This window comes from Brachypodium distachyon, chromosome 1 (genome assembly GCF_000005505.3).
Source record: "Brachypodium distachyon strain Bd21 chromosome 1, Brachypodium_distachyon_v3.0, whole genome shotgun sequence".
Classification (NCBI taxonomy): Eukaryota; Viridiplantae; Streptophyta; class Magnoliopsida; order Poales; family Poaceae; genus Brachypodium; species Brachypodium distachyon.
Genome location: NC_016131.3, coordinates 15,401,591 through 15,419,551, shown reverse-complemented (window position 1 = coordinate 15,419,551; position 17,961 = coordinate 15,401,591). Strand labels below are relative to the sequence as shown.

At 49.4% G+C, this 17,961-nt stretch overlaps 2 protein-coding genes and 2 long non-coding RNA genes across 4 annotated transcripts; 2 read left to right on the top strand and 2 right to left on the bottom strand.

Moving 5' to 3' along the window:
- Positions 1-161: 161 nt before the first annotated feature.
- LOC100830060 (serine carboxypeptidase II-3) lies at positions 162-4,204 on the bottom strand. Its single transcript, XM_003559816.4, has 7 exons — positions 3,529-4,204; positions 3,163-3,425; positions 2,699-2,965; positions 2,462-2,580; positions 1,083-1,175; positions 863-968; positions 162-618 (listed from the first exon to the last, which is right to left on the bottom strand). The coding sequence occupies exons 1-7, from the start codon at positions 4,058-4,060 to the stop codon at positions 442-444; spliced, it is 1,557 nt and encodes a 518-aa protein (XP_003559864.1). The 5' UTR covers positions 4,061-4,204; the 3' UTR covers positions 162-441.
- Positions 4,205-4,403: 199 nt separating this feature from the next.
- Positions 4,404-5,485, top strand: LOC112269721. Its single transcript, XR_002961638.1, has 2 exons — positions 4,404-4,532; positions 4,838-5,485. It is a non-coding gene; the product is annotated as an uncharacterized LOC112269721 (long non-coding RNA).
- Positions 5,486-12,211: 6,726 nt separating this feature from the next.
- Positions 12,212-17,867, bottom strand: LOC100831513 (magnesium-chelatase subunit ChlH, chloroplastic). Its single transcript, XM_010236290.3, has 4 exons — positions 16,143-17,867; positions 15,918-16,000; positions 13,260-15,062; positions 12,212-13,170 (listed from the first exon to the last, which is right to left on the bottom strand). The coding sequence occupies exons 1-4, from the start codon at positions 17,560-17,562 to the stop codon at positions 12,316-12,318; spliced, it is 4,161 nt and encodes a 1,386-aa protein (XP_010234592.1). The 5' UTR covers positions 17,563-17,867; the 3' UTR covers positions 12,212-12,315.
- LOC106865734 lies at positions 14,948-15,386 on the top strand. Its single transcript, XR_001405045.2, has 2 exons — positions 14,948-15,090; positions 15,173-15,386. It is a non-coding gene; the product is annotated as an uncharacterized LOC106865734 (long non-coding RNA).
- Positions 17,868-17,961: the final 94 nt, after the last annotated feature.

Sequence of the window (17,961 nt, the reverse complement as noted above, 5' to 3'; positions counted from 1 at the left end):
TATTCATGCATACTGTTCTGAATTTCCTGCAGATTTCTGTATTTACTGTTTCTACTAATACGTCACTGAGATATCTGAGACTTAGCCATCACCATCTCTGAAGTTGCACTGCTTTGACGCTTCTTAATACATGGAGGTCAAATTCTCACAGTATCCTGTGCTTTGGTACCAACATATAAATTTCATTCTCTGGTCAATGTAACACATGAGAGCACCAGCTTTTCGACATGCCATTTTGGCATAAATATTCTGACATGATAAATTACATCAGACATATTTCTGTGATTCTATATGTAAGCATTTTGCTGACCTGCAGTTACATGATCTGCTAAGTGCATATTTTTTAACTTAGTTCATTCTGATAATTTTTTTGTACCAAGTGAAATTGGTACAGTAATGGGAATAATACAACCTGTGATTCTGCTGTGGTACTACTATCTGTTAACCCTGTTCGCACTTTTTGCAGTCAGGGAGTGTTTTGCCTGCGAGGAAACTCTGGACAAGCACAAGCGCTCGCTGTGGCTGGTAGCTGGGAACTTCATGGCCTGCTCCTCTCACCGTTACCAAGCTGAGGTCGCCCTTGTACTGCACAACGTATCCACCCACCTCACCAGTACCCTGAATTCACAAGATTGAACAGATCATCATAATTGTGAGTCGTAAGGAAAACCAGTAATCATGGTACGAGTATTTTACGATTTTGAATTATTTGAATTTATTATTGGTTTACATCTGCTTCTATACTTTTCTGTACCAGTTAAACTATGAGTGTCCATCCATGCTAGCTACAGATTTTTGTTTGTTTGTTTGATGTTTCAGCGAACAGGTTAGGGCAGGGAAGTGCTGAGTGTAGGTAAATCACCTTGGTGCTGCTGAACCATGGCCTCCATTTTTCAGCCACAGGTAGCTGGAGTTGGTTGACAGAGTATCTGCTGGAAGTCACCGGCACTCTCCCGTCGGTGTCTCCACTGCAAAGGTCAGTGATATATCATGATTACTTTGCCACAGATCAGTTCACTCCTAATTTGGATTGTCAGTCCAGAAACTGTGATTGACTAAATGAAAAATGGTGTCACGCATACCTGTACACCCAGACTTTGATGTTGTTTTTCATCAGTTCCCGGATAATGGGCAAAACCGTTGAGGCGCTGTCGACCCAGCGTCTCAAGACGTCACTGAAAATAAAATAGATGGAACATTTTTGCAAATTACGCAATGGTTTGAAGGAAACAACTTGATCTGTCAATGTGATCTAGATGGATGGATGTGATTGCACATGGGCCAATTAATCCTCGCAGCATGGGCAAACTAGCAACTCGACTAATCATAGACTGACTCCCAAGATTGTAGAAGAAAAATCACCCACCATTATTCCACGCATGGTGTGCAAGACGTGGAGTATATAGTATTATGCGTATATGCAGTTATGCACAAATTAAAGAACCCAAGGACATATGGTGGTACATGCAGTTCGCCGTGTGCATTGGATCACGCCATGAATAGGAAAACTAGGCAGATACAGGCGATAATATCATTATCACCAGATCTTGGCTGTATATATCTTTCCTCGAGAACACGCATATAGATTAGTCAGAACGAACTGGCACCACGTATGACCTATCTTCTCACTTGTTAATTAACCCGAACAAAATGTTGATCTCCAGGAATTTGGACGCTAACTAATTGAAAAATCTGTGTGCATCTACATCACGTGAAAGGCAGCTGGTGATTGGTACAAGTTTGAGCAACCAAACAACCAACCAACCTTTACAGGAGTTATATAGTAACCACCACATTGTTTACAAGTTTGCATCTGCTTTCTTGTTGTGATGCACCTAAACTGGAGTATGATACTGGTGTTGGTGTCAGGGGAAAAACCAGGATGCATAGAATATTTGATTCCTGCATGCGTGATAGTAGAATAAAGTGTTGGTAGATGAACACTTTTCCGTGCAAAGGCCATTAATTAACTGTTTAATTGTGGTGCGGCTAACGTAAGGGTTTATCCAAATGATTGCCTCCTCCTGTCCTCCAGGTTGTGCAGCGAATTGAAGGAATGATAATCAGGTTAGCAGTTGATCGATGGGTGATTGATGAAGCACCAAGAAAAAAGGTGTTCTTCCAATAATGCAATAATGCATGTCATCGTCATGTCGATGGCCAATTGGTGACCGGATCGATCAATCTATTTTCAGCTTGATGGCACACGTACGCTGTTCTGTGCTCAAATCATGGGCAACACTAGCTAATCCTGAGTGTGCTGTCCATGGTGGGGTATAACAAACGTTCAATCACGATATGCTCATACGCGATCACTAGGAATTTCTTGAGCTCCGTGGATTGAATTTATTTCCGGTCTTCTTTTAGCAATGTGATTAATTAGTAGGATCTTTCTTGTGATGGCAAAAAAGAAGTTGTCTAGGGCAATTAACTATAAGCTGAAAGTGCACGGTGGATGTACCTGCAGGCTGACCAAGGGTGGTCGAGGCGGGTGACGTTAGCGTGGAGCGCCTTCTGCACGTCCGGGTTGTTGAGGTAGGCCTCCACGTAATAATCCGTGCACGGATCAAAGCTCTCGATCTGCTCCCAAACAAGCGTAGAATCCAAGCTTAACCAATTTAATTTCCCTAGCATTATCAACTGTACTGCTCCTCCTACCAGAGAGGATCAATGAGTGAGTGATGAAATTAGTACGTACCGAGGGAGTGTTGGGCGGCGAGACGAGCTTGTCGGACTGGCAGACGGGCGCGTAGATGTTGTAGATGTCGATGTCCCGGAGGCTCTCGTTGGCCTCGCCGGAGGCCTCGTCGCAGAGGTCGCTGCTGGCCGCGCCGGCGCCGGCGGCGGTGAAGTTGCAGTTCTTGTTGATGGCGTCGGCCGTGTCGTCGGAGATGAGTGCGTGGGTCCAGAAGAAGTCGTACATCCCCTTGCTGTCCGTCCAGTCATTGATCACCGCGTTCCCAATCTTCAAAAAATCCAACCCAATCCACACGCAAATAAGACTCATTGCTGTACCAATTAATTAACCAAAGCTGGCTGGAGTGCTGGACACTTGGTCGTCATTGTCGTCCAGCACAATAGTCCATCCAGTCCAGCGTGTGACTTAATGGGCATGAGCTTGACGTTTATGGGTAGTATGACTGTAAATGTATGTATACGTACCATGATGCCTTTGAGATTGATGGAGGGCGATTTGTGGCGGAGGATCTGGTGTGCGAGCTGGGGCACGTAGTGGCCGGCGTAGCTCTCGCCGGTGATGTAGAAGTCGCGGCCCTTGTACTCGGGAAAGCGCTCCATCCAGTTTGCGAGGAAGAGGTATGCGTCCTCCGCCGTCTTGTTGTCCCCGAACCGGCTGTAGTCCGCCGTCGTGTTGGAGTAGGAGTACCCCACCCCCGCCGGGCTCTCCAGGAACAGCACGTTCGCCGCTGCATGCACACCAATTATAGCATGGCCCCGGCCGATGATCACTTGTAAACATGGTTTGCCCAATGGAGTTAGCACGGAGAGGATATATGAATGAACTTATACCGTGGTTCCAGGAGTAGGGGTTGCGGTAGAGCGTCTTGCCGTCGCTCATGACGCGGAACGGGCCAAGCTCCTCCATGGCGCCGTACCCGAGCGACGAGCACCCGGGCCCGCCGTTCAGCCACAGTAGCAGCGGCTTCGAATTCGAGGAGCCGTTGCCGGTGCCGATGGCCTCGGCGAGGTAGTAGAAGAGCGCGCGCCCCGCGGCCGCGTCCACCGTGACGTACCCGGCGTACTGCGCGAACTCGCTGCCGCCGTCTCCTGCCGCGGCAGGCTGCCCCGGCAGCTTCTCCACGCGGTCTGCCTCCTTGCTACCCACAGCCGCCTTTGCCGGAGACGGCGAGGGAACTTTCCTGTCCGCCTTCGAGCTCGAAACAGCCATGGAAGACGACTCTGGCCACGACGAGGACGACGGTGACCCGTGGAGGCGGTTCAGGTAGTCGCCCTGCCGCGTCCGCCGGAGCGCCGTGCCGGAGCTCAGCGCCAGGCATTGCGCCAGCAGAAGCAGCAAGGACACTAGTGCGGCGCTCTTCATGGCGCTCTAGCTGCTGGCGGTGCTCAGCGAGTGCCCGTGCCGACCGGCCACTGTTCTATCGGCCGGTAGCACAGGAGCGCAAGCACAATGGAGACTGGAGACGGATGGATGGTGGCCGGGGTGGGGTGCCCGTGTGGATCGGTCCTGTATTTATAAGGCGGGAATGAATGAATAATCAGAGTATTAGTACTTATTACCAAACCAAACCCGGTTTTCTTAATTCTTTAGGTAAGTATCAAACTCGATGTGGGACAAATGACAGGCTGCAATTGGTGTTGGTGGCAGAACAGAACACATATCTATCCATCAATCCATGCAAGATGCATCCACTGGATAGGCACATGTCTGAACGCTCTAAAATCTGAAACTCCTGTTGTGCAAGCAGAAGCAGGACGAAGCAGATTCAGAAAAGCGACGGTCCAGGTTGAAGGTGGCGAGCGACGCCGGCATCCGACGGTGGAAATTCAGGCAGGTATGTTCAGACGGTTCGAGCACTGTTCACTGTAAGTTATTTTGGATCTTCTTCTGTTGCCGAGCATTCGGTGTTACTCTTACTCCAAAGGGAAGGGAGTATTTATTAAGTTGAAGATTGCAAGTATTAGCAAGATCTAGCTTGCTTGGATATATTTCGTCGGCCAATTAGATTAAGAGATTGACAGTTCTATTAGATAAATTACGGTTTTTGCTATTTCTTAGACGACTGAGAAATAACTATTTCTCAATCGATAATAACAACCTTTTGATTCAATCACTGAGATTTGTGTAAGATTATTGTAGGCCCGATGAATAAGAAAATCTTGATTGGATGGCTACGACTGTTGACTGAGAAATAACTATTCTTAGACGACTGAGAAATAGACACTCCCAAAAAATTATGGGAATGGTTTTCTCCGTTCAATCGGCATGATCGATTGGTTCGCTTAGATCAATCATACAGTGCAGTGCCGGGAAACTGAACTGAAACTGTCAAGAAATTACTTCGTGAGGAATCTTGGGAGGTGGTGGTCTTGTCGGTACCCATCACAGTGGTGTGTGCAGACGTGGATTTTGATTGATCCACCGTTGAAAGTTGAGAAGACCCGTCGTATCAGCAAAAGAAGAAGGAGAAGATAATCTTCTCCCGAGCTGTTGCTTCTACTCCATGAACAAGGAACCCCTGGTTCGACTTGGGAGATAATCTATGGAGACGAGTCTTGATAAGTTAACATCAATCGTTGTCATCTAGAAGCGTTGATTTGGACCGAGAGAGAGACAGAGATCAAATCAACGCGGTGTTTTTAGCTGCAACGCATCGAACAGATTTTGGCCCTTGTATATATGTTAGCACACTTGAGTGGGAGTGGAAAGAGCCTTTTGGCCACTGCCAATCTGCTGCCGCTGCTCGATCGATCCAGGTCTTATATATATCCTGAATTAGTTTGGTTAGTTTAGTTCTCAATTAGGCAACTATAATTACCACGTGATTTGGACAAAAAGCTTGGTCAGCATTTTGGGCGCGCGCCTTTCCACTAAGAAAATGACCTTCACTTTTTATCTCTCGTGATTAAAAACAAACTCGTTTTGGTTATCCATTAACATAGATCGAGGTCCTTGGATATTTGTACTTGATGCTAACGATTATAAATGTGGGTGCATGTACATTTTCTTTATAATATCCATAAAAGGATATTGTTTCATTTTACTGTTCCTAAATCTTAATGAGCTGATGGTCGTTATTACGACGTCTCGCGCGATCGCTTCTACTTCGTCGGTCTCGCCTTATTTTTTCCAGTCCGTTCCATGCGAAGAGTAACAAGCACGTCTTAAATTCCGTCTGATTCTTTCCCAACGCTGAGCTCAGCCGACCTCATCCATTTCCTCTCTCTCTCTCCCACAACGCCTCCATACAGCCCGCACTAGCTCACTGCCTCTTCCGGCGACCATCTCCACCTAGCACTGAACTCGCTCGCTGCCGCTTTCGGCGACGGCCACCCCGCTCCCTCGCTGCCGCTTCCGGCGACCGGCACCGCCCTCGCGCGCCGCTGCTTCTGGCTCGCGCGCTGCCGCTTTCGGCGACCGGCACCGCGCTCGAGCGCTGATGCTTCCGGCGACCGCCAAAGCGCACCACCGCGCTCGTTCACTGCCCTTTCTATCGACCGGCGAAATCGTGATTGCGCCCTCCGAGTGACCCAGGCGACCGGAGTTGTAAGGTATGTCAATGATTTTTCTGTGGGTGGTCGTAGTTTCTAGATTCGAGGGCGGCTTGTTGCTGGTCAGAGTTTGGAGGGATAGGGGATGTGTGTGCATCAGCGATTCAGAGCTTAGAGGAGATGGGGGTGGTGGCACCATCCATCATCCATCCATTCTGAGGCGCAGGAGGAGACACTGTTGATGCGTGTCGAGTTTCGTTGATTTGGTCTGAGACAGGACACGGGTGGTCATTTGCTTTACCGATTCAAGTGAAATTGAAGTGCTAGTGGTCACTCCCTTCATCAATTCGAGCAGAATGAAGCTACAGATGGTTGGCGTGGAGGAGGATGCGTGTTTTGTGATGTATCGTCGGTTTGGTTAGAGAGAAGGAGTGGGTGGTTGTCAGCTTTGTCAATTCTATTTAGAAGGATGTGTTAGTGCCATTCCGTTTTGTCAATTCAAGTTGAGTTGAGGCACACCAGTGGTTGCCGATGTGGTGATTCTAGTAGGCCGGATGCTTTGGTGGTTTGGAGAGTAAAACAATTGGGTCTAATCATAATTGTTGTAGACCTGAGTTTGCTTCATTCGATCTGAGCTTGTTAGTGCTCTACGCCCCCATTAATTTTTCCTACTTTAATTTGGTTTGAAGCTTCTGTGTTGCATATGCAAAATACTGACATATGCTTATTTATGAGCAAATACATAATTTCTGTGAAAATAGACGCTAGTCGGCAAGGAGGGTGCTAAGTCAGTGTGCTAAATGTTGGATATAGGCTTCTATATGTTCTTCTAATCATGAAACCGTGAGATGAAAAGCAAGCCACATTCAGAGAGTGCTAGCTAGATTGTAATGTATTATGGTGGTAGCAAGTAGCAACCTTTTGCCTGGTGACTTTGGAAGTTTTGTGATGGTAACTTTGGTGCTCTTGGGTTGGTAGCTTGAAGCATAGTTTGCATAATTTGGTAACTTGGGTATATAGTCATGGTGACTATAATACAAGTTATATGTCAACTCATGTGGGTGATGGTCTGCTACTGTGTGACTTAATAGGTGGTAATTTTGGTGCGTATATATAAATGTGATCTGCAGCCTTCATGGTAGTTTTTGGGTTGGTAGTTTGTAGCATAGACTAAATCATATGGTTACTTTGTTGTATACAACATGATAACTATAGTACAAACTTAATGGAAACTTCATTGGGTGATGGTTTGTAATGTGTATGTTGTATCGGGTGGGAGGGATGTGTGTGTGTGTGGTGGGGGGGGGGGGGACTTTGGTGTACATAGTGTGGTGACTGGTTTGTCATCTAAGCCTACATAGTAGCTCTTAGGTTAGGTGTATAGCATGGAGGTTTCAATTTTTTTTTCTGGTTTCAACTTGTTGGTGATAGGTCTATTTCTGCCCCTTGTTGTGGCGGAACTTACCAGTTCTTGGTTTGATTTTAGGGATTGCGTTATGAGGAGGGTTTCCGTGTTTTCGGTACTGTCTAGCGTGTATTCTTTCACCTTCAAACGGATTGCTGCCTTGCAGGTCCATTCCCATACCTGCATCATTAAGTTTTTGGAAGATGGCAATTCCAATTAGAATGCATTGGCAACTTGCTGCATGTACGCATGCTTACTTGTTGTTTATTCCAATTAGAATGCACCGACAACTTAGGTTCAAACAACATGGCAATTTCATTTATTATGCACTGGTAACTTCGTTTATTAAGGGATGGCACATTATTGTCAATTTTACAACTTAGCTTTGGATAAGGAGTTTTGGATATTTTCTTGGCACATTGGCAACTTGATGCTTTTAGGCATGATTACTTTCTATCATTAGCACATCAACTTATCTTTACATAACATGGCAATTTCAATTAGACAGGACTGGTCACTTGGTGCATTTAGTGCTGGTACCTTATTGTCTAACGTGCATAAACTTATCTCCACATTGCATGACAATTCCGATCATAATACACTGACAATTTTGTACATTTAGGAGTGGCAACTTACTAACTACTACACATAAAATTATAATAACATATCAAGGGGTTCCGATCACAATGCACCGACAATTTGATGATTTTAGTCATGATAACTTTTTTATCCAATGCTTAACAACTTGTCTTCATATAACATGGCTATTTCAGTCACAATGCATTAGTAATAACTTGATGGAATTATAACTTACTATTTACTTCACAGCTATTTAGTATGTACATATCATGGCAATTTCAATTAGGTTTCACTGGCAACTTTCTGCATGCTAACACGGTTCCTTTAGTCCTGACTAACTTTTTTTGTGTTTTTTTACCAATAGGAACCGATGATTTCTGAATATTTTCTATGAACGACTCAAACTACAACTTTAAATGACAGATATATGCACATACTTTTTATACTTTTGGTGACTAGTATTGTTGTTTGCGATGTGATACATTTCTTCGAGGAAAACTGTAAGTTGTCTAACCCTTTTCTATGTCTAGTGTATATCCCCTATGAATAATATGGTTTGTAAAATGGTATTTTCAGCCTACTAGGTATGATATTTTCAGACTATTTTCTATCATGGCAACTTCTACATGTAAGTATAAGTTTCACAATGGTAGTTTCAAAATTGTACACCTACTTTCCCACGAGTCTCGCTGGTAGTTTCAGCACTGTAGGCATGGTAATTCAAATCTATTTAGCATGGCAACTTCAATCTAGAGTGATGAGTGTTAGTTTGAGAATAGCATACTTGATAATTTCATTCTCTTTAGCATGGCAACTTTAATCTAGAAGGATGAGTATCTCATTGGTAATTTTAGAATAGTCAACTTGGTAATTAGAACCTATTTAGCATGGAAAGTTCAATCTAGAAGGCAGAGAGTCTCATTTGTAATTTCAGACTAGTAGGCATGGTAATTTTACTATTTTTTGGCATGCCAAATTCAACCTATAAGATGAGTTCCATACTGGGTAATTCATGGCTACAAGGATGGTAATTTTAGAAATTTAGCATGGTAACTCTCATCTATAAGGACGAATTTCATAATGGGTAGCTTTATGGCTATAGGGATGGTTATTTCAGAATCTTTGTCACGGTAACTTCAATCCGTGAAGATTAGTTTCATACTATTTTTGTCTAGCATCACCCTTTTTTGAATCTCCAAGTCAGTTTTGAAGTTTAGCAAGGTTAATTGTGTACCTTCTTGTTGTAGATTGCAGGTTATGTGTGATTTTTCGTTTAATTTCCTGGGAATTTGTGATCGGATTTTTGGCCCGATCGCCATGGCTGCCACCCCTTTTCAGACGATTTCTAAAATGGTTTCAATCAAGGGGGTAACTTGGATAAGAAAAGGGTTTTTGGATCTGGGCGATCGAGATGGAGAAGAAACAGACAAGAGGATCTAGGCAATCTTTTTCTTGTGTGTGGTCGAGTTGGAGTAAAAGGCCTCTTGAATCTGTCAGCGCTGCAGTAGGCTCGTAGCTTCCATCTACTCGCTTTTTCTTAGATTTGTTTGGGCAAGCCCATCTAGCTCGTGGGCTCCCGCTCGGCCCAATGTCTCGCTTCAAACTCCAGACAGAACAAAGGTCGCACGTTGGGGCTTTTTAGCGCGCACGATCGTGCACTGGGCTTTTTAGCGCGTACGGTCGCGCTTGCATCGATCGCGCGACGACCGAATCGCGCGTACGGTCGCGCGTTATTGGTGTCCTTTACTGTTATGACTTTTCCACACTTTTTTCCATAAATCTCTAGCCTTAGGGCAACTCTAGCCAGGCGATCCAAACGGATCGTTGTTTGTGGTCGTTTTGGTCAGCATGGGTCGTAGGTCGGACACAAAAAATCCTTTGTCCGGCCTTTGTCCCTTTGGATTTGCCGGTCCCCCCAACGAGGCCACCCGTTTGGTCTGCTTTATTGGCCATAGACATGTGGGCCGGGGGGAGGAAAGAGAGGACAAACGCAGTGCAAAAAAGCTGTCCACCTCTAGACTAGTTGCCCCTATATCTTTAGGGCAACTTCAGCGGGGAGACCCATTTTCTGTCCGTTTTGCGGTCATTTTTGTCCGTTTGGGTCGCGGTCCGGACAGGCCAAAAGACTTTCTCCGTTTGGATCTGCCAGTGCTCCGAACGAGATCACCCATTTGGTCCGCTTTATTGGTCATAGACATACGGGCCACATGAGGTAAAAAGAGCAAAATAATGACAAGTGCAGTGCAAACGTGTTGTCCGCCCTGACCCATTTCCAACCCAAATTTGAGATGAAAATAGGTTTTGGCGGACCGGAATCCGAACGCCAGCGGAAATGAGTCGCCCCGTTGAGGGGCGCGTTTTGTCCATTTCAATCCGAAACGGCCCAAATGATTCTCCCCGCTGGAGTTGCCCTTATCCCGGTCTCTTTGGATGTAACACAGACCGGGCGAATCCGGCAGACAGATGAGCCCAGTGGCCAGTCAGACGGGCAACAGCCGGCCAAGTGCGCAGCGCGGCCACCACGCACGTACGTACAGCGCCGTCGATCTCAGCGTATAGTGGGCGCCAATGCGATTTGCGTGGGTCGATTTGGAGGCGCACGTCACCACGCATATTTTCTACCCAGCTTGTTATGAAATAATGCACGGGGCACTGACCGATTAGCTTCGACGCCCATGTTTTACATGGTCGTAAGCTACCGCACGGAAATGTGATTCTTGCAATGTGTCGTCCTTGCTGGCGAGCACTGAGTTATCGTAGCATGCAGGCTCTGCCTACAAGACCAAAAAAAACAAAGAACTCACTTTGGGGTTTAAGTCTTTTTTTCTAATAGCTGAAATGACCGTGCGTTGCAACGGCACAACAAAATAAAATGATACATTCAAAAATATGCATCAAAATCTCTTTTTGCTCTTCTTTAACGATCACCAAATATCCATTTTAAAAAGTTTTCTTCCGAAGATTGTGTCTCTATACTCTAGTCTCTCAAAATAAAACAATACACTTTCTTTTCAAAATTATATAACATCACCCGGTCAAATGAGTTTTGAGACGAAATCACTTTTTTTTAGTTCTATCCACTATCTCACTTCACCTTCACCCGTTAAAACAAAGAGTTAGAAGGGTCAACAAATTTATGTTTTCGTAGCCAGATGTTCTCTCTACTATGCCCTAGGTGCTGCCACCATTCTCTCTCGCAGTCTGTCTCATTAGCTTTTTCTAACAAACGGCTGTGGCTGGAAAACGAAAGAGGGGACCAGCTGTGGCCGCGCCTGAGAAACAGAGGGGACGGCCGTGGCTTCAGTTCCTTGCCCGATGGGTGCCCGATCGGGTCTCATCTTCCGACTCCCGTAGTGTTTCGGCGGAGCGATCTTTTTCTCGTCAGATTCGGAGTTGTTGCCCGACCAGTAATAAAGAGGCTTGAAGTTTTTTTTTGTTTTTTAGGGAAAAGAGGCTCTGGGCTGAAAGTAGAAACTGGTAAAGCCCAAAGCCGTTAATATTTCTCTCTCCCTGAGGAGTTGGGCCTGCACTATGTTGCTTTCCATCGTCAGAGGTCCATGTTGTGAGATACCAAAACTGCATATCGTAAGCCTATCACCAATTTATTTATTTTTTGAGGGGGAGCCTATCACCAAATGGGCCCAAACAGGCGGAGCTTCATGAGTCTAGTCAGAAGGCCCAAACAGTTCAGCAGCCAATTAAGCTGCGCGCGTCCAGGTTTCTCAAAAAAAATAAAAATGCGCGCGCCCAGAGCCCCAAACGCTAATCCGCTTTGTTGGCAAATGGAAGTGGAGATGTCCACGAACGTGTTCTTATCTGCACTATTTTGTTTTGCAAATATCATAGAGCAGAAACATATACCCCTTTCAACATTGGAAAACCTGATAAAGATTCAGAGAAGTGTCTGTAGTGTAGATAAAAAACTGGTATGACAAAATGTAACAAAATTTGCAAAGAAAGAACTTGTACTCATGCTTCCATTTTTTTTACATTCACAACCCCCCCCCCCCCCCCCCTCCCTCTTGTTAAACATCCGTATTTCACATTACAAACTTCTTATATAAATCACAGAATTATACAAGCTTCCACTGAACAAAACAGAGGAATTTCCTCTTCCTGTCGGTCAAATGCTGAAAGAAAGCTCAGCGGTCAATCCCTTCGATCTTGTCTTCAACCTCGGAGTAGAGCTCCCTGAGCCTCTCCAGGTTATCCTCGGAGGTGTCCCAGTACCCCCTGCCATTGGCCTCGAGGAAGGTCTGCAGCAGCTTCCTGAAGGAGTTTGGGTTGGTGTCCATGAGCCGCTTCCGCATCTCCTCGTCCTCGATGAAGGTCGTGTTGGCCTCCTCGTAGACCCAGTTGTCCACCTGACCGGAGGTGGCGCTCCAGCCGACGGTGTTGGTCAGCCGCTTCTCGATCTCCCTCACCCCCTCGTACCCGCTCTTCATCATCCCTTCGTACCATCTAGGGTTCAGCAGCTTGGTCCTCGCGTCCAGCCGCATCGTCTCCGACAGCGTCCGCACCTGCGCGTTCGCCGTCGTCGTGTCGGCGATGTAGGACGCCGGTGCGCGGCCATCCTTGCGGAGGCCCTGGACGAGCTTTGTGGGGTCCGAATCGAAGTAGTGGCTGACGTCCGTGAGCGAGATCTCGGAGGAGTCGAGGTTCTGGAAGGTGGCGTCGGCGGTGGCGAGGGCGAGCTCGAAGGTCTTGCGCTTCTCGAGCATGCCGACGCCGGGCGCGTCGGAGTCGAAGGCGAAGGACTTGCGGCTCAGGTACATGTCCTGGAGCTGCTTCTCGTCCGTCCACGTCGCGTTCTCCACCGCCAGGTTCACGTTGGAGGAGTAGGAGCCGGAGGCGTTGGAGAAGACCCGCGTCGCCGCCTCCCGCACCGACACGCCCAGCTCCGCCGCCTGCTCCAGCGCGTGCTTCCGCACGAAGTTCATCTCCGCCGGCTCGTCCAGCTCCGCCACCAGCTTCACCGCCCGGTCCAGCAGATTCATCTGCAATCGCATCCCCATCCAGGTGTTCAATCTTTCAGATCCAAAATTCAGAGGAATCGAGCAGAGGAATTGTTCAATTTCAGTCATACCTGGTTGATGAAGAGGTCTCTGAAGACGCCGGAGCAGTTGACGACGACGTCGATGCGGGGCCGGCCGAGCTCCTCGAGGCTGACGGGCTCCACGCGGTTGACGCGGCCAAAGGCGTCGGAGACCGGGAGGACGCCCACCATCCACATCACCTGGGCCAGGGACTCCCCATAGGTCTTGATGTTGTCAGTGCCCCACAACACGAGCGCGATGGTCTCCGGGTACTTGCCGCCATTGTCGGCCTTCTGGCGCTCCAGTAGCCGGTCGACCACGATCTTGGCGCTCTTCATGGCGGCGGCGGTGGGGATCGACTGCGGGTCGAGGGCATGGATGTTCTTCCCCGTGGGGAGGACCTTGGGGTTCCGGATCGGGTCGCCGCCGGGGCCAGGCTCCACGTAGCTCCCATCCAGGGCAAGCTTCAAGGCTCCCAGCTCGTTGTCTGCCACGATCAGCTTCAGGCACTCGCCCAGGAACCCAAACAGGTTCCTCAGCTTCTCCCTGTCTGCCCTGATGAACTTGGTCTGTGACAGGTACTCCACCCATGGCTCCGAGAGGCTGAACCCGAGGATGGAGCTGAGCTTGTTGCTGACATCGACAACCTGCCCCTTGCTGTTCGTGCTCTTCTCGACGAAGGCCCCGACGGCGCCCCGTGAGGCCTCGGTGATCTGCTTCAGAAGCTCCACGTCATCCAGCACCCCCTTGTCGCTTCCCCTGTACACGTCCTCGATGGTCCTCCCCACCGTGGCGGCGAGGATGCCGGGAAGGGCGTAGATGTTCTCCTCCGGCCGGTCAAGGGCAGCGATGTTGACCAGCGTGGCCACGGCCTCGACGGCAGTTGGCGGCTCGCCGATCACGTGCAGCCCACACGGCAGCAGCCGCGACTCGATCTCCATGATCTTGGCATACACCTTGCCGACGACGAGGTCACGCTCGTTTGCCGGCAGCTCCTCGCCTTCCTCCGGCAAGTCGACGTCCTTGTCGAGGTTGCACTGCCTTGCCGTGCTGATGATGGAGCTGACAATCTGGTTGCCGCGCCCGGTGTCCTTGAGGGACTGGTAGGAGGCGATGAGCTCCGACAGCTGCTTGAGCCCCTTGTAGAGCCCGGCGTTCTCGGCCGGCGGCGTCAGGTAGCTGATGGTGTTGGCGTAGCTCCGGCGCTTGGCAACAGTCGCCTCCGACGGGTTGTTCGCCGCGTAGTAGTAGATGTTGGGGATGTTGCCGATCAAGCTGTCCGGGTAGCACGCATCGCTCATGCCCACCTGCTTCCCCGGCATGAATTCCAGCGACCCGTGGGTGCCGAAATGGAGGACGGCGTCGGCTTTGAAGATCTTCTCGACATAGGTGTAGTACGCCGCGAAGCCGTGGTGCGGGCTGGCAGACTTGGAGAAGAGGAGCCGCATCGGGTCGCCTTCGTACCCAAAGGTGGGCTGCACGCCGATGAAGATGTTGCCGTACTGCTTGCCGTAGACGAGGAGGTTCTCGCCGTCGGAGTTGAGGTGGCCGGGGGCCTTGCCCCAGTTCTCCTCAAGCATGGAGGCGTAAGGGGTCAGGGCCTGGTACTCACGGACGTTCATCCGGTACACCACGTTGAGGTTCGGGCTGTTGAACTGGGCCTCCTTGTCGTGGATCACCTCCTCGATGAGCTCCTCCGGCGTCTCAGGGAGGCCGTCGACGTTATAGCCGTCCTTCTTGAGGTCCCGGAGCACGGAGTAGATGGAGCTGAACACGTTCAGGTATGCCGCCGTGCCCACGTTGCCCTTGTCCGGCGGGAAGCTGAACACGGTGATGGCTAGCCTCTTGTCCTCCTGCAGCAAACACAAGCAAATCAGCAAGGTAATTACTTTAGGATCTTCTTTGTACATTAAGCCTATTCGTACAGGTGTTTGAGGATCTTCAAATAATTTTCTGTTTGCAGGAGTAGAAATTCAGACAGTTGGCATTTCTTTGCTAAACCTCGTATTGTGCACCACAACCTACTTCTGATTAAACCTGGCGTGATGATAATTATAGTTCTGAAATTTGACTTTTCATCATTTATTTGTGGTGTCCATATGTACAAGATATTGTTCGATGGCACAAGATCAAAACGTTAATTGATTGACTGAATGAGCAGTTCCAGTTTTCAGTAAGACAGTGATGAATTCAGTTGAGCTAAGGGACTATTGTTAATTGATTGATCAATTGTGTCAGAAGTTACAGTTTTCAGTGAAGACAGTGAACTAGTGAAGCCAGTTCATCTAAAGGGAGCACTCTTGGTAATTGATCAACTGAATTAGCAGATCTTATATTCGGCAAGACAGTGAAGTAATTGAGCGAGGGGACTTGAATTTGTTAATTGATCAATTGAATGCGTAGTTCCCATATGCTGATGAGTTTCTCTATTTTTCGTGAGGGGATTCAATTTTTTCAAGACTAATAGAAGGGTTTAATTCCTAAACTGAAAGAGCAGTCCCACTTTTCAGCATGACAGTGAAGTAATTGAGCTTATATGTTTAATGAGTTTGTCTACTCATAAGGAGACTGAATTTTATTAAAGCATACAGCGCTAATTTCATCTATGGAGAGTGATCCATTTGATGAACATTCAGTCATCCACAGAAATGTTATGATAATAAAATTCGAACTTGTTAATGTGGATGGGGAAGCGACGAAGGTAGTACCTTGGTTTTCCTCTTGAGTTGCGCCCATCTGACTGCTCTAGTGCAGAGCTGCTCCACCCTCTTGTGCAACGCATGCGATTTCCCTGCATTGCATCAAACACAAGCAGAAACAATTCCAATTCAAAATTCAGCCCCAGGTAGGAGTAAAACACATTGGCCAGCCCCAAAATCAACGGAGAAAGGGATAACTGAATGAATGGCCAGAACCAACGGAGAGGAACTTGCCTGATCTGGGGTCGCGGCCGGCGAAGACGATGGGCTCCATGCCGCCGTCAAGCTCCGGGAGCGCCACCTGCAGAGCCACCTGGATCGGATGCAGCCCGAGCGTGCTGTTGAGCCACTCCTCCGTGGTCTGGAACACGAGCGGCAAGGCCACAATGTACGGCACGTCGAGCTTCTGCAGGGCGGCGATGGCCTTGGGGTGGTCCTGCCTAGCCGGCCCGCCGACAAGCGCAAACCCGGTGAGCGAAACCACGGCGTCGACGAACGGCTTCTTCGTCACCGAGTCCACAAGGTACTTCTCCGTCGGGCCCGAGAAGTCGAGCCCCCCGGCGAAGATCGGGATCACCTTGGCACCTCTCGCCTCAAGCTCCATGATCACGGCCACATAATGCCCATCATCTCCTGTCACAATGTGGCTCCTCTGCAGCACGAGGCCGATGATCGGCGCGTCGGGGTCCTTGAGCCGCTCGTCGGCGTCGCGGCGGGTGCCGTACCAGTTGAGGTACTCCTTGACGTCGTCGTACATGGTGGGCGCCAGCGGGTGCCAGATGCCGGCGTCGAGGAAAAGAACAGGGTCGTCGTAAGTGATCCCAGGGTTCCCCTTGAGCGCCGGCACGTAGGACACGGCGATCATCTTGAGGAAGTTCTGCAGGTTATCCGGGGACCCGCCGAGCCAGAACTGGAGGCTGAGGATGTAAAGCCTGGCGTCCTGTGCCTTGTCGGAGGGCAAGTACTTGAGCACCTTGGGGAGCGTCCGGACAAGTTTCAGCATGCTGTCGGCGAAGCCGGCGGAGTTCTTCTTGTTGCGCTTGAAGAGCTGGAAGAAGGGGCTCTTGGACTGGCCCAGCTGGGACATGCTGAAGGAGCCCAGCTTGTTGAGCCGCATGACTTCCGGCATGGACGGGAACACGAGCACGGCGTCCATCCGGTCACGCTCTCGCTCCACGGCGTCCCGGACCTTGACGGCCAGCTCTTCCACGAAGATGAGCGAGCCGATGAAGACGTTGGCGTCGGAGAGGTCTTCCTTGAAGGATTCGTAGGTGGACGCGTCGCGGAGCTCTTCCACGAGGTAGCCGGAGACCTCGAACTCGGCGGCGCGGCGCGGGTCGGCGTTGAGGCTCTGCACGGCGGCGGTGACCGAGGACTGGTACTGAGCTTCCAGGACGACGTAGACGATCTTGACGCGCGGCAGCAGGCCCCGTGGGGGAACCACGCGGCGCACGTCCGGGTTGGTCTGGGTGAAGAGCCCGTTCCCGGCCACCGCGCACCGGATCGTCCCCGGGCGCGTTCCGGACGCGTGCTGCTGCTGGTTGTGGCTGCGGCGGCTGAGGAGGAACGAATGCAGCGGCGCGGACAGGCGCTTCCTCTGCGCCCGGCTCGTGGCGGCCGGCGCGAACGGCGCCGACACCAGGGACGACGACATCGTCTTATCTAGCAGGATTTCTATGTCTATCTGTATTCCCTACTTGCAATAAACAAACAGGCGCACTCACGAGACGCACACGGCGCCCGAGCCGGGCCAGTAAAGAAACCACCACTTGAGTAGTGTAATTAACAAATGGAGCAGCAGCAAATCTATCTTCCAGCAGAGGCTCTTCTCGCAGAGTGTGGCTCGGCTCTTGGCTCTTGCTCTTGCTCTGTGTGCAGTGCAGTGTGGTCGTCGAGTATTCCTTGTGGAACACAAGAGGAGGAGAGGAGGCAAGGGAGCGAGCTGGAGAGTGTGGGAGCTCGGGAATGTATAGGTTTGTTGCCAGCGGCGAGGCTGTGCCCCGTGGAGATCAAGCGAAAGGCGCGGCTAGTAGGCGTTGCGGGGGATTTTGTG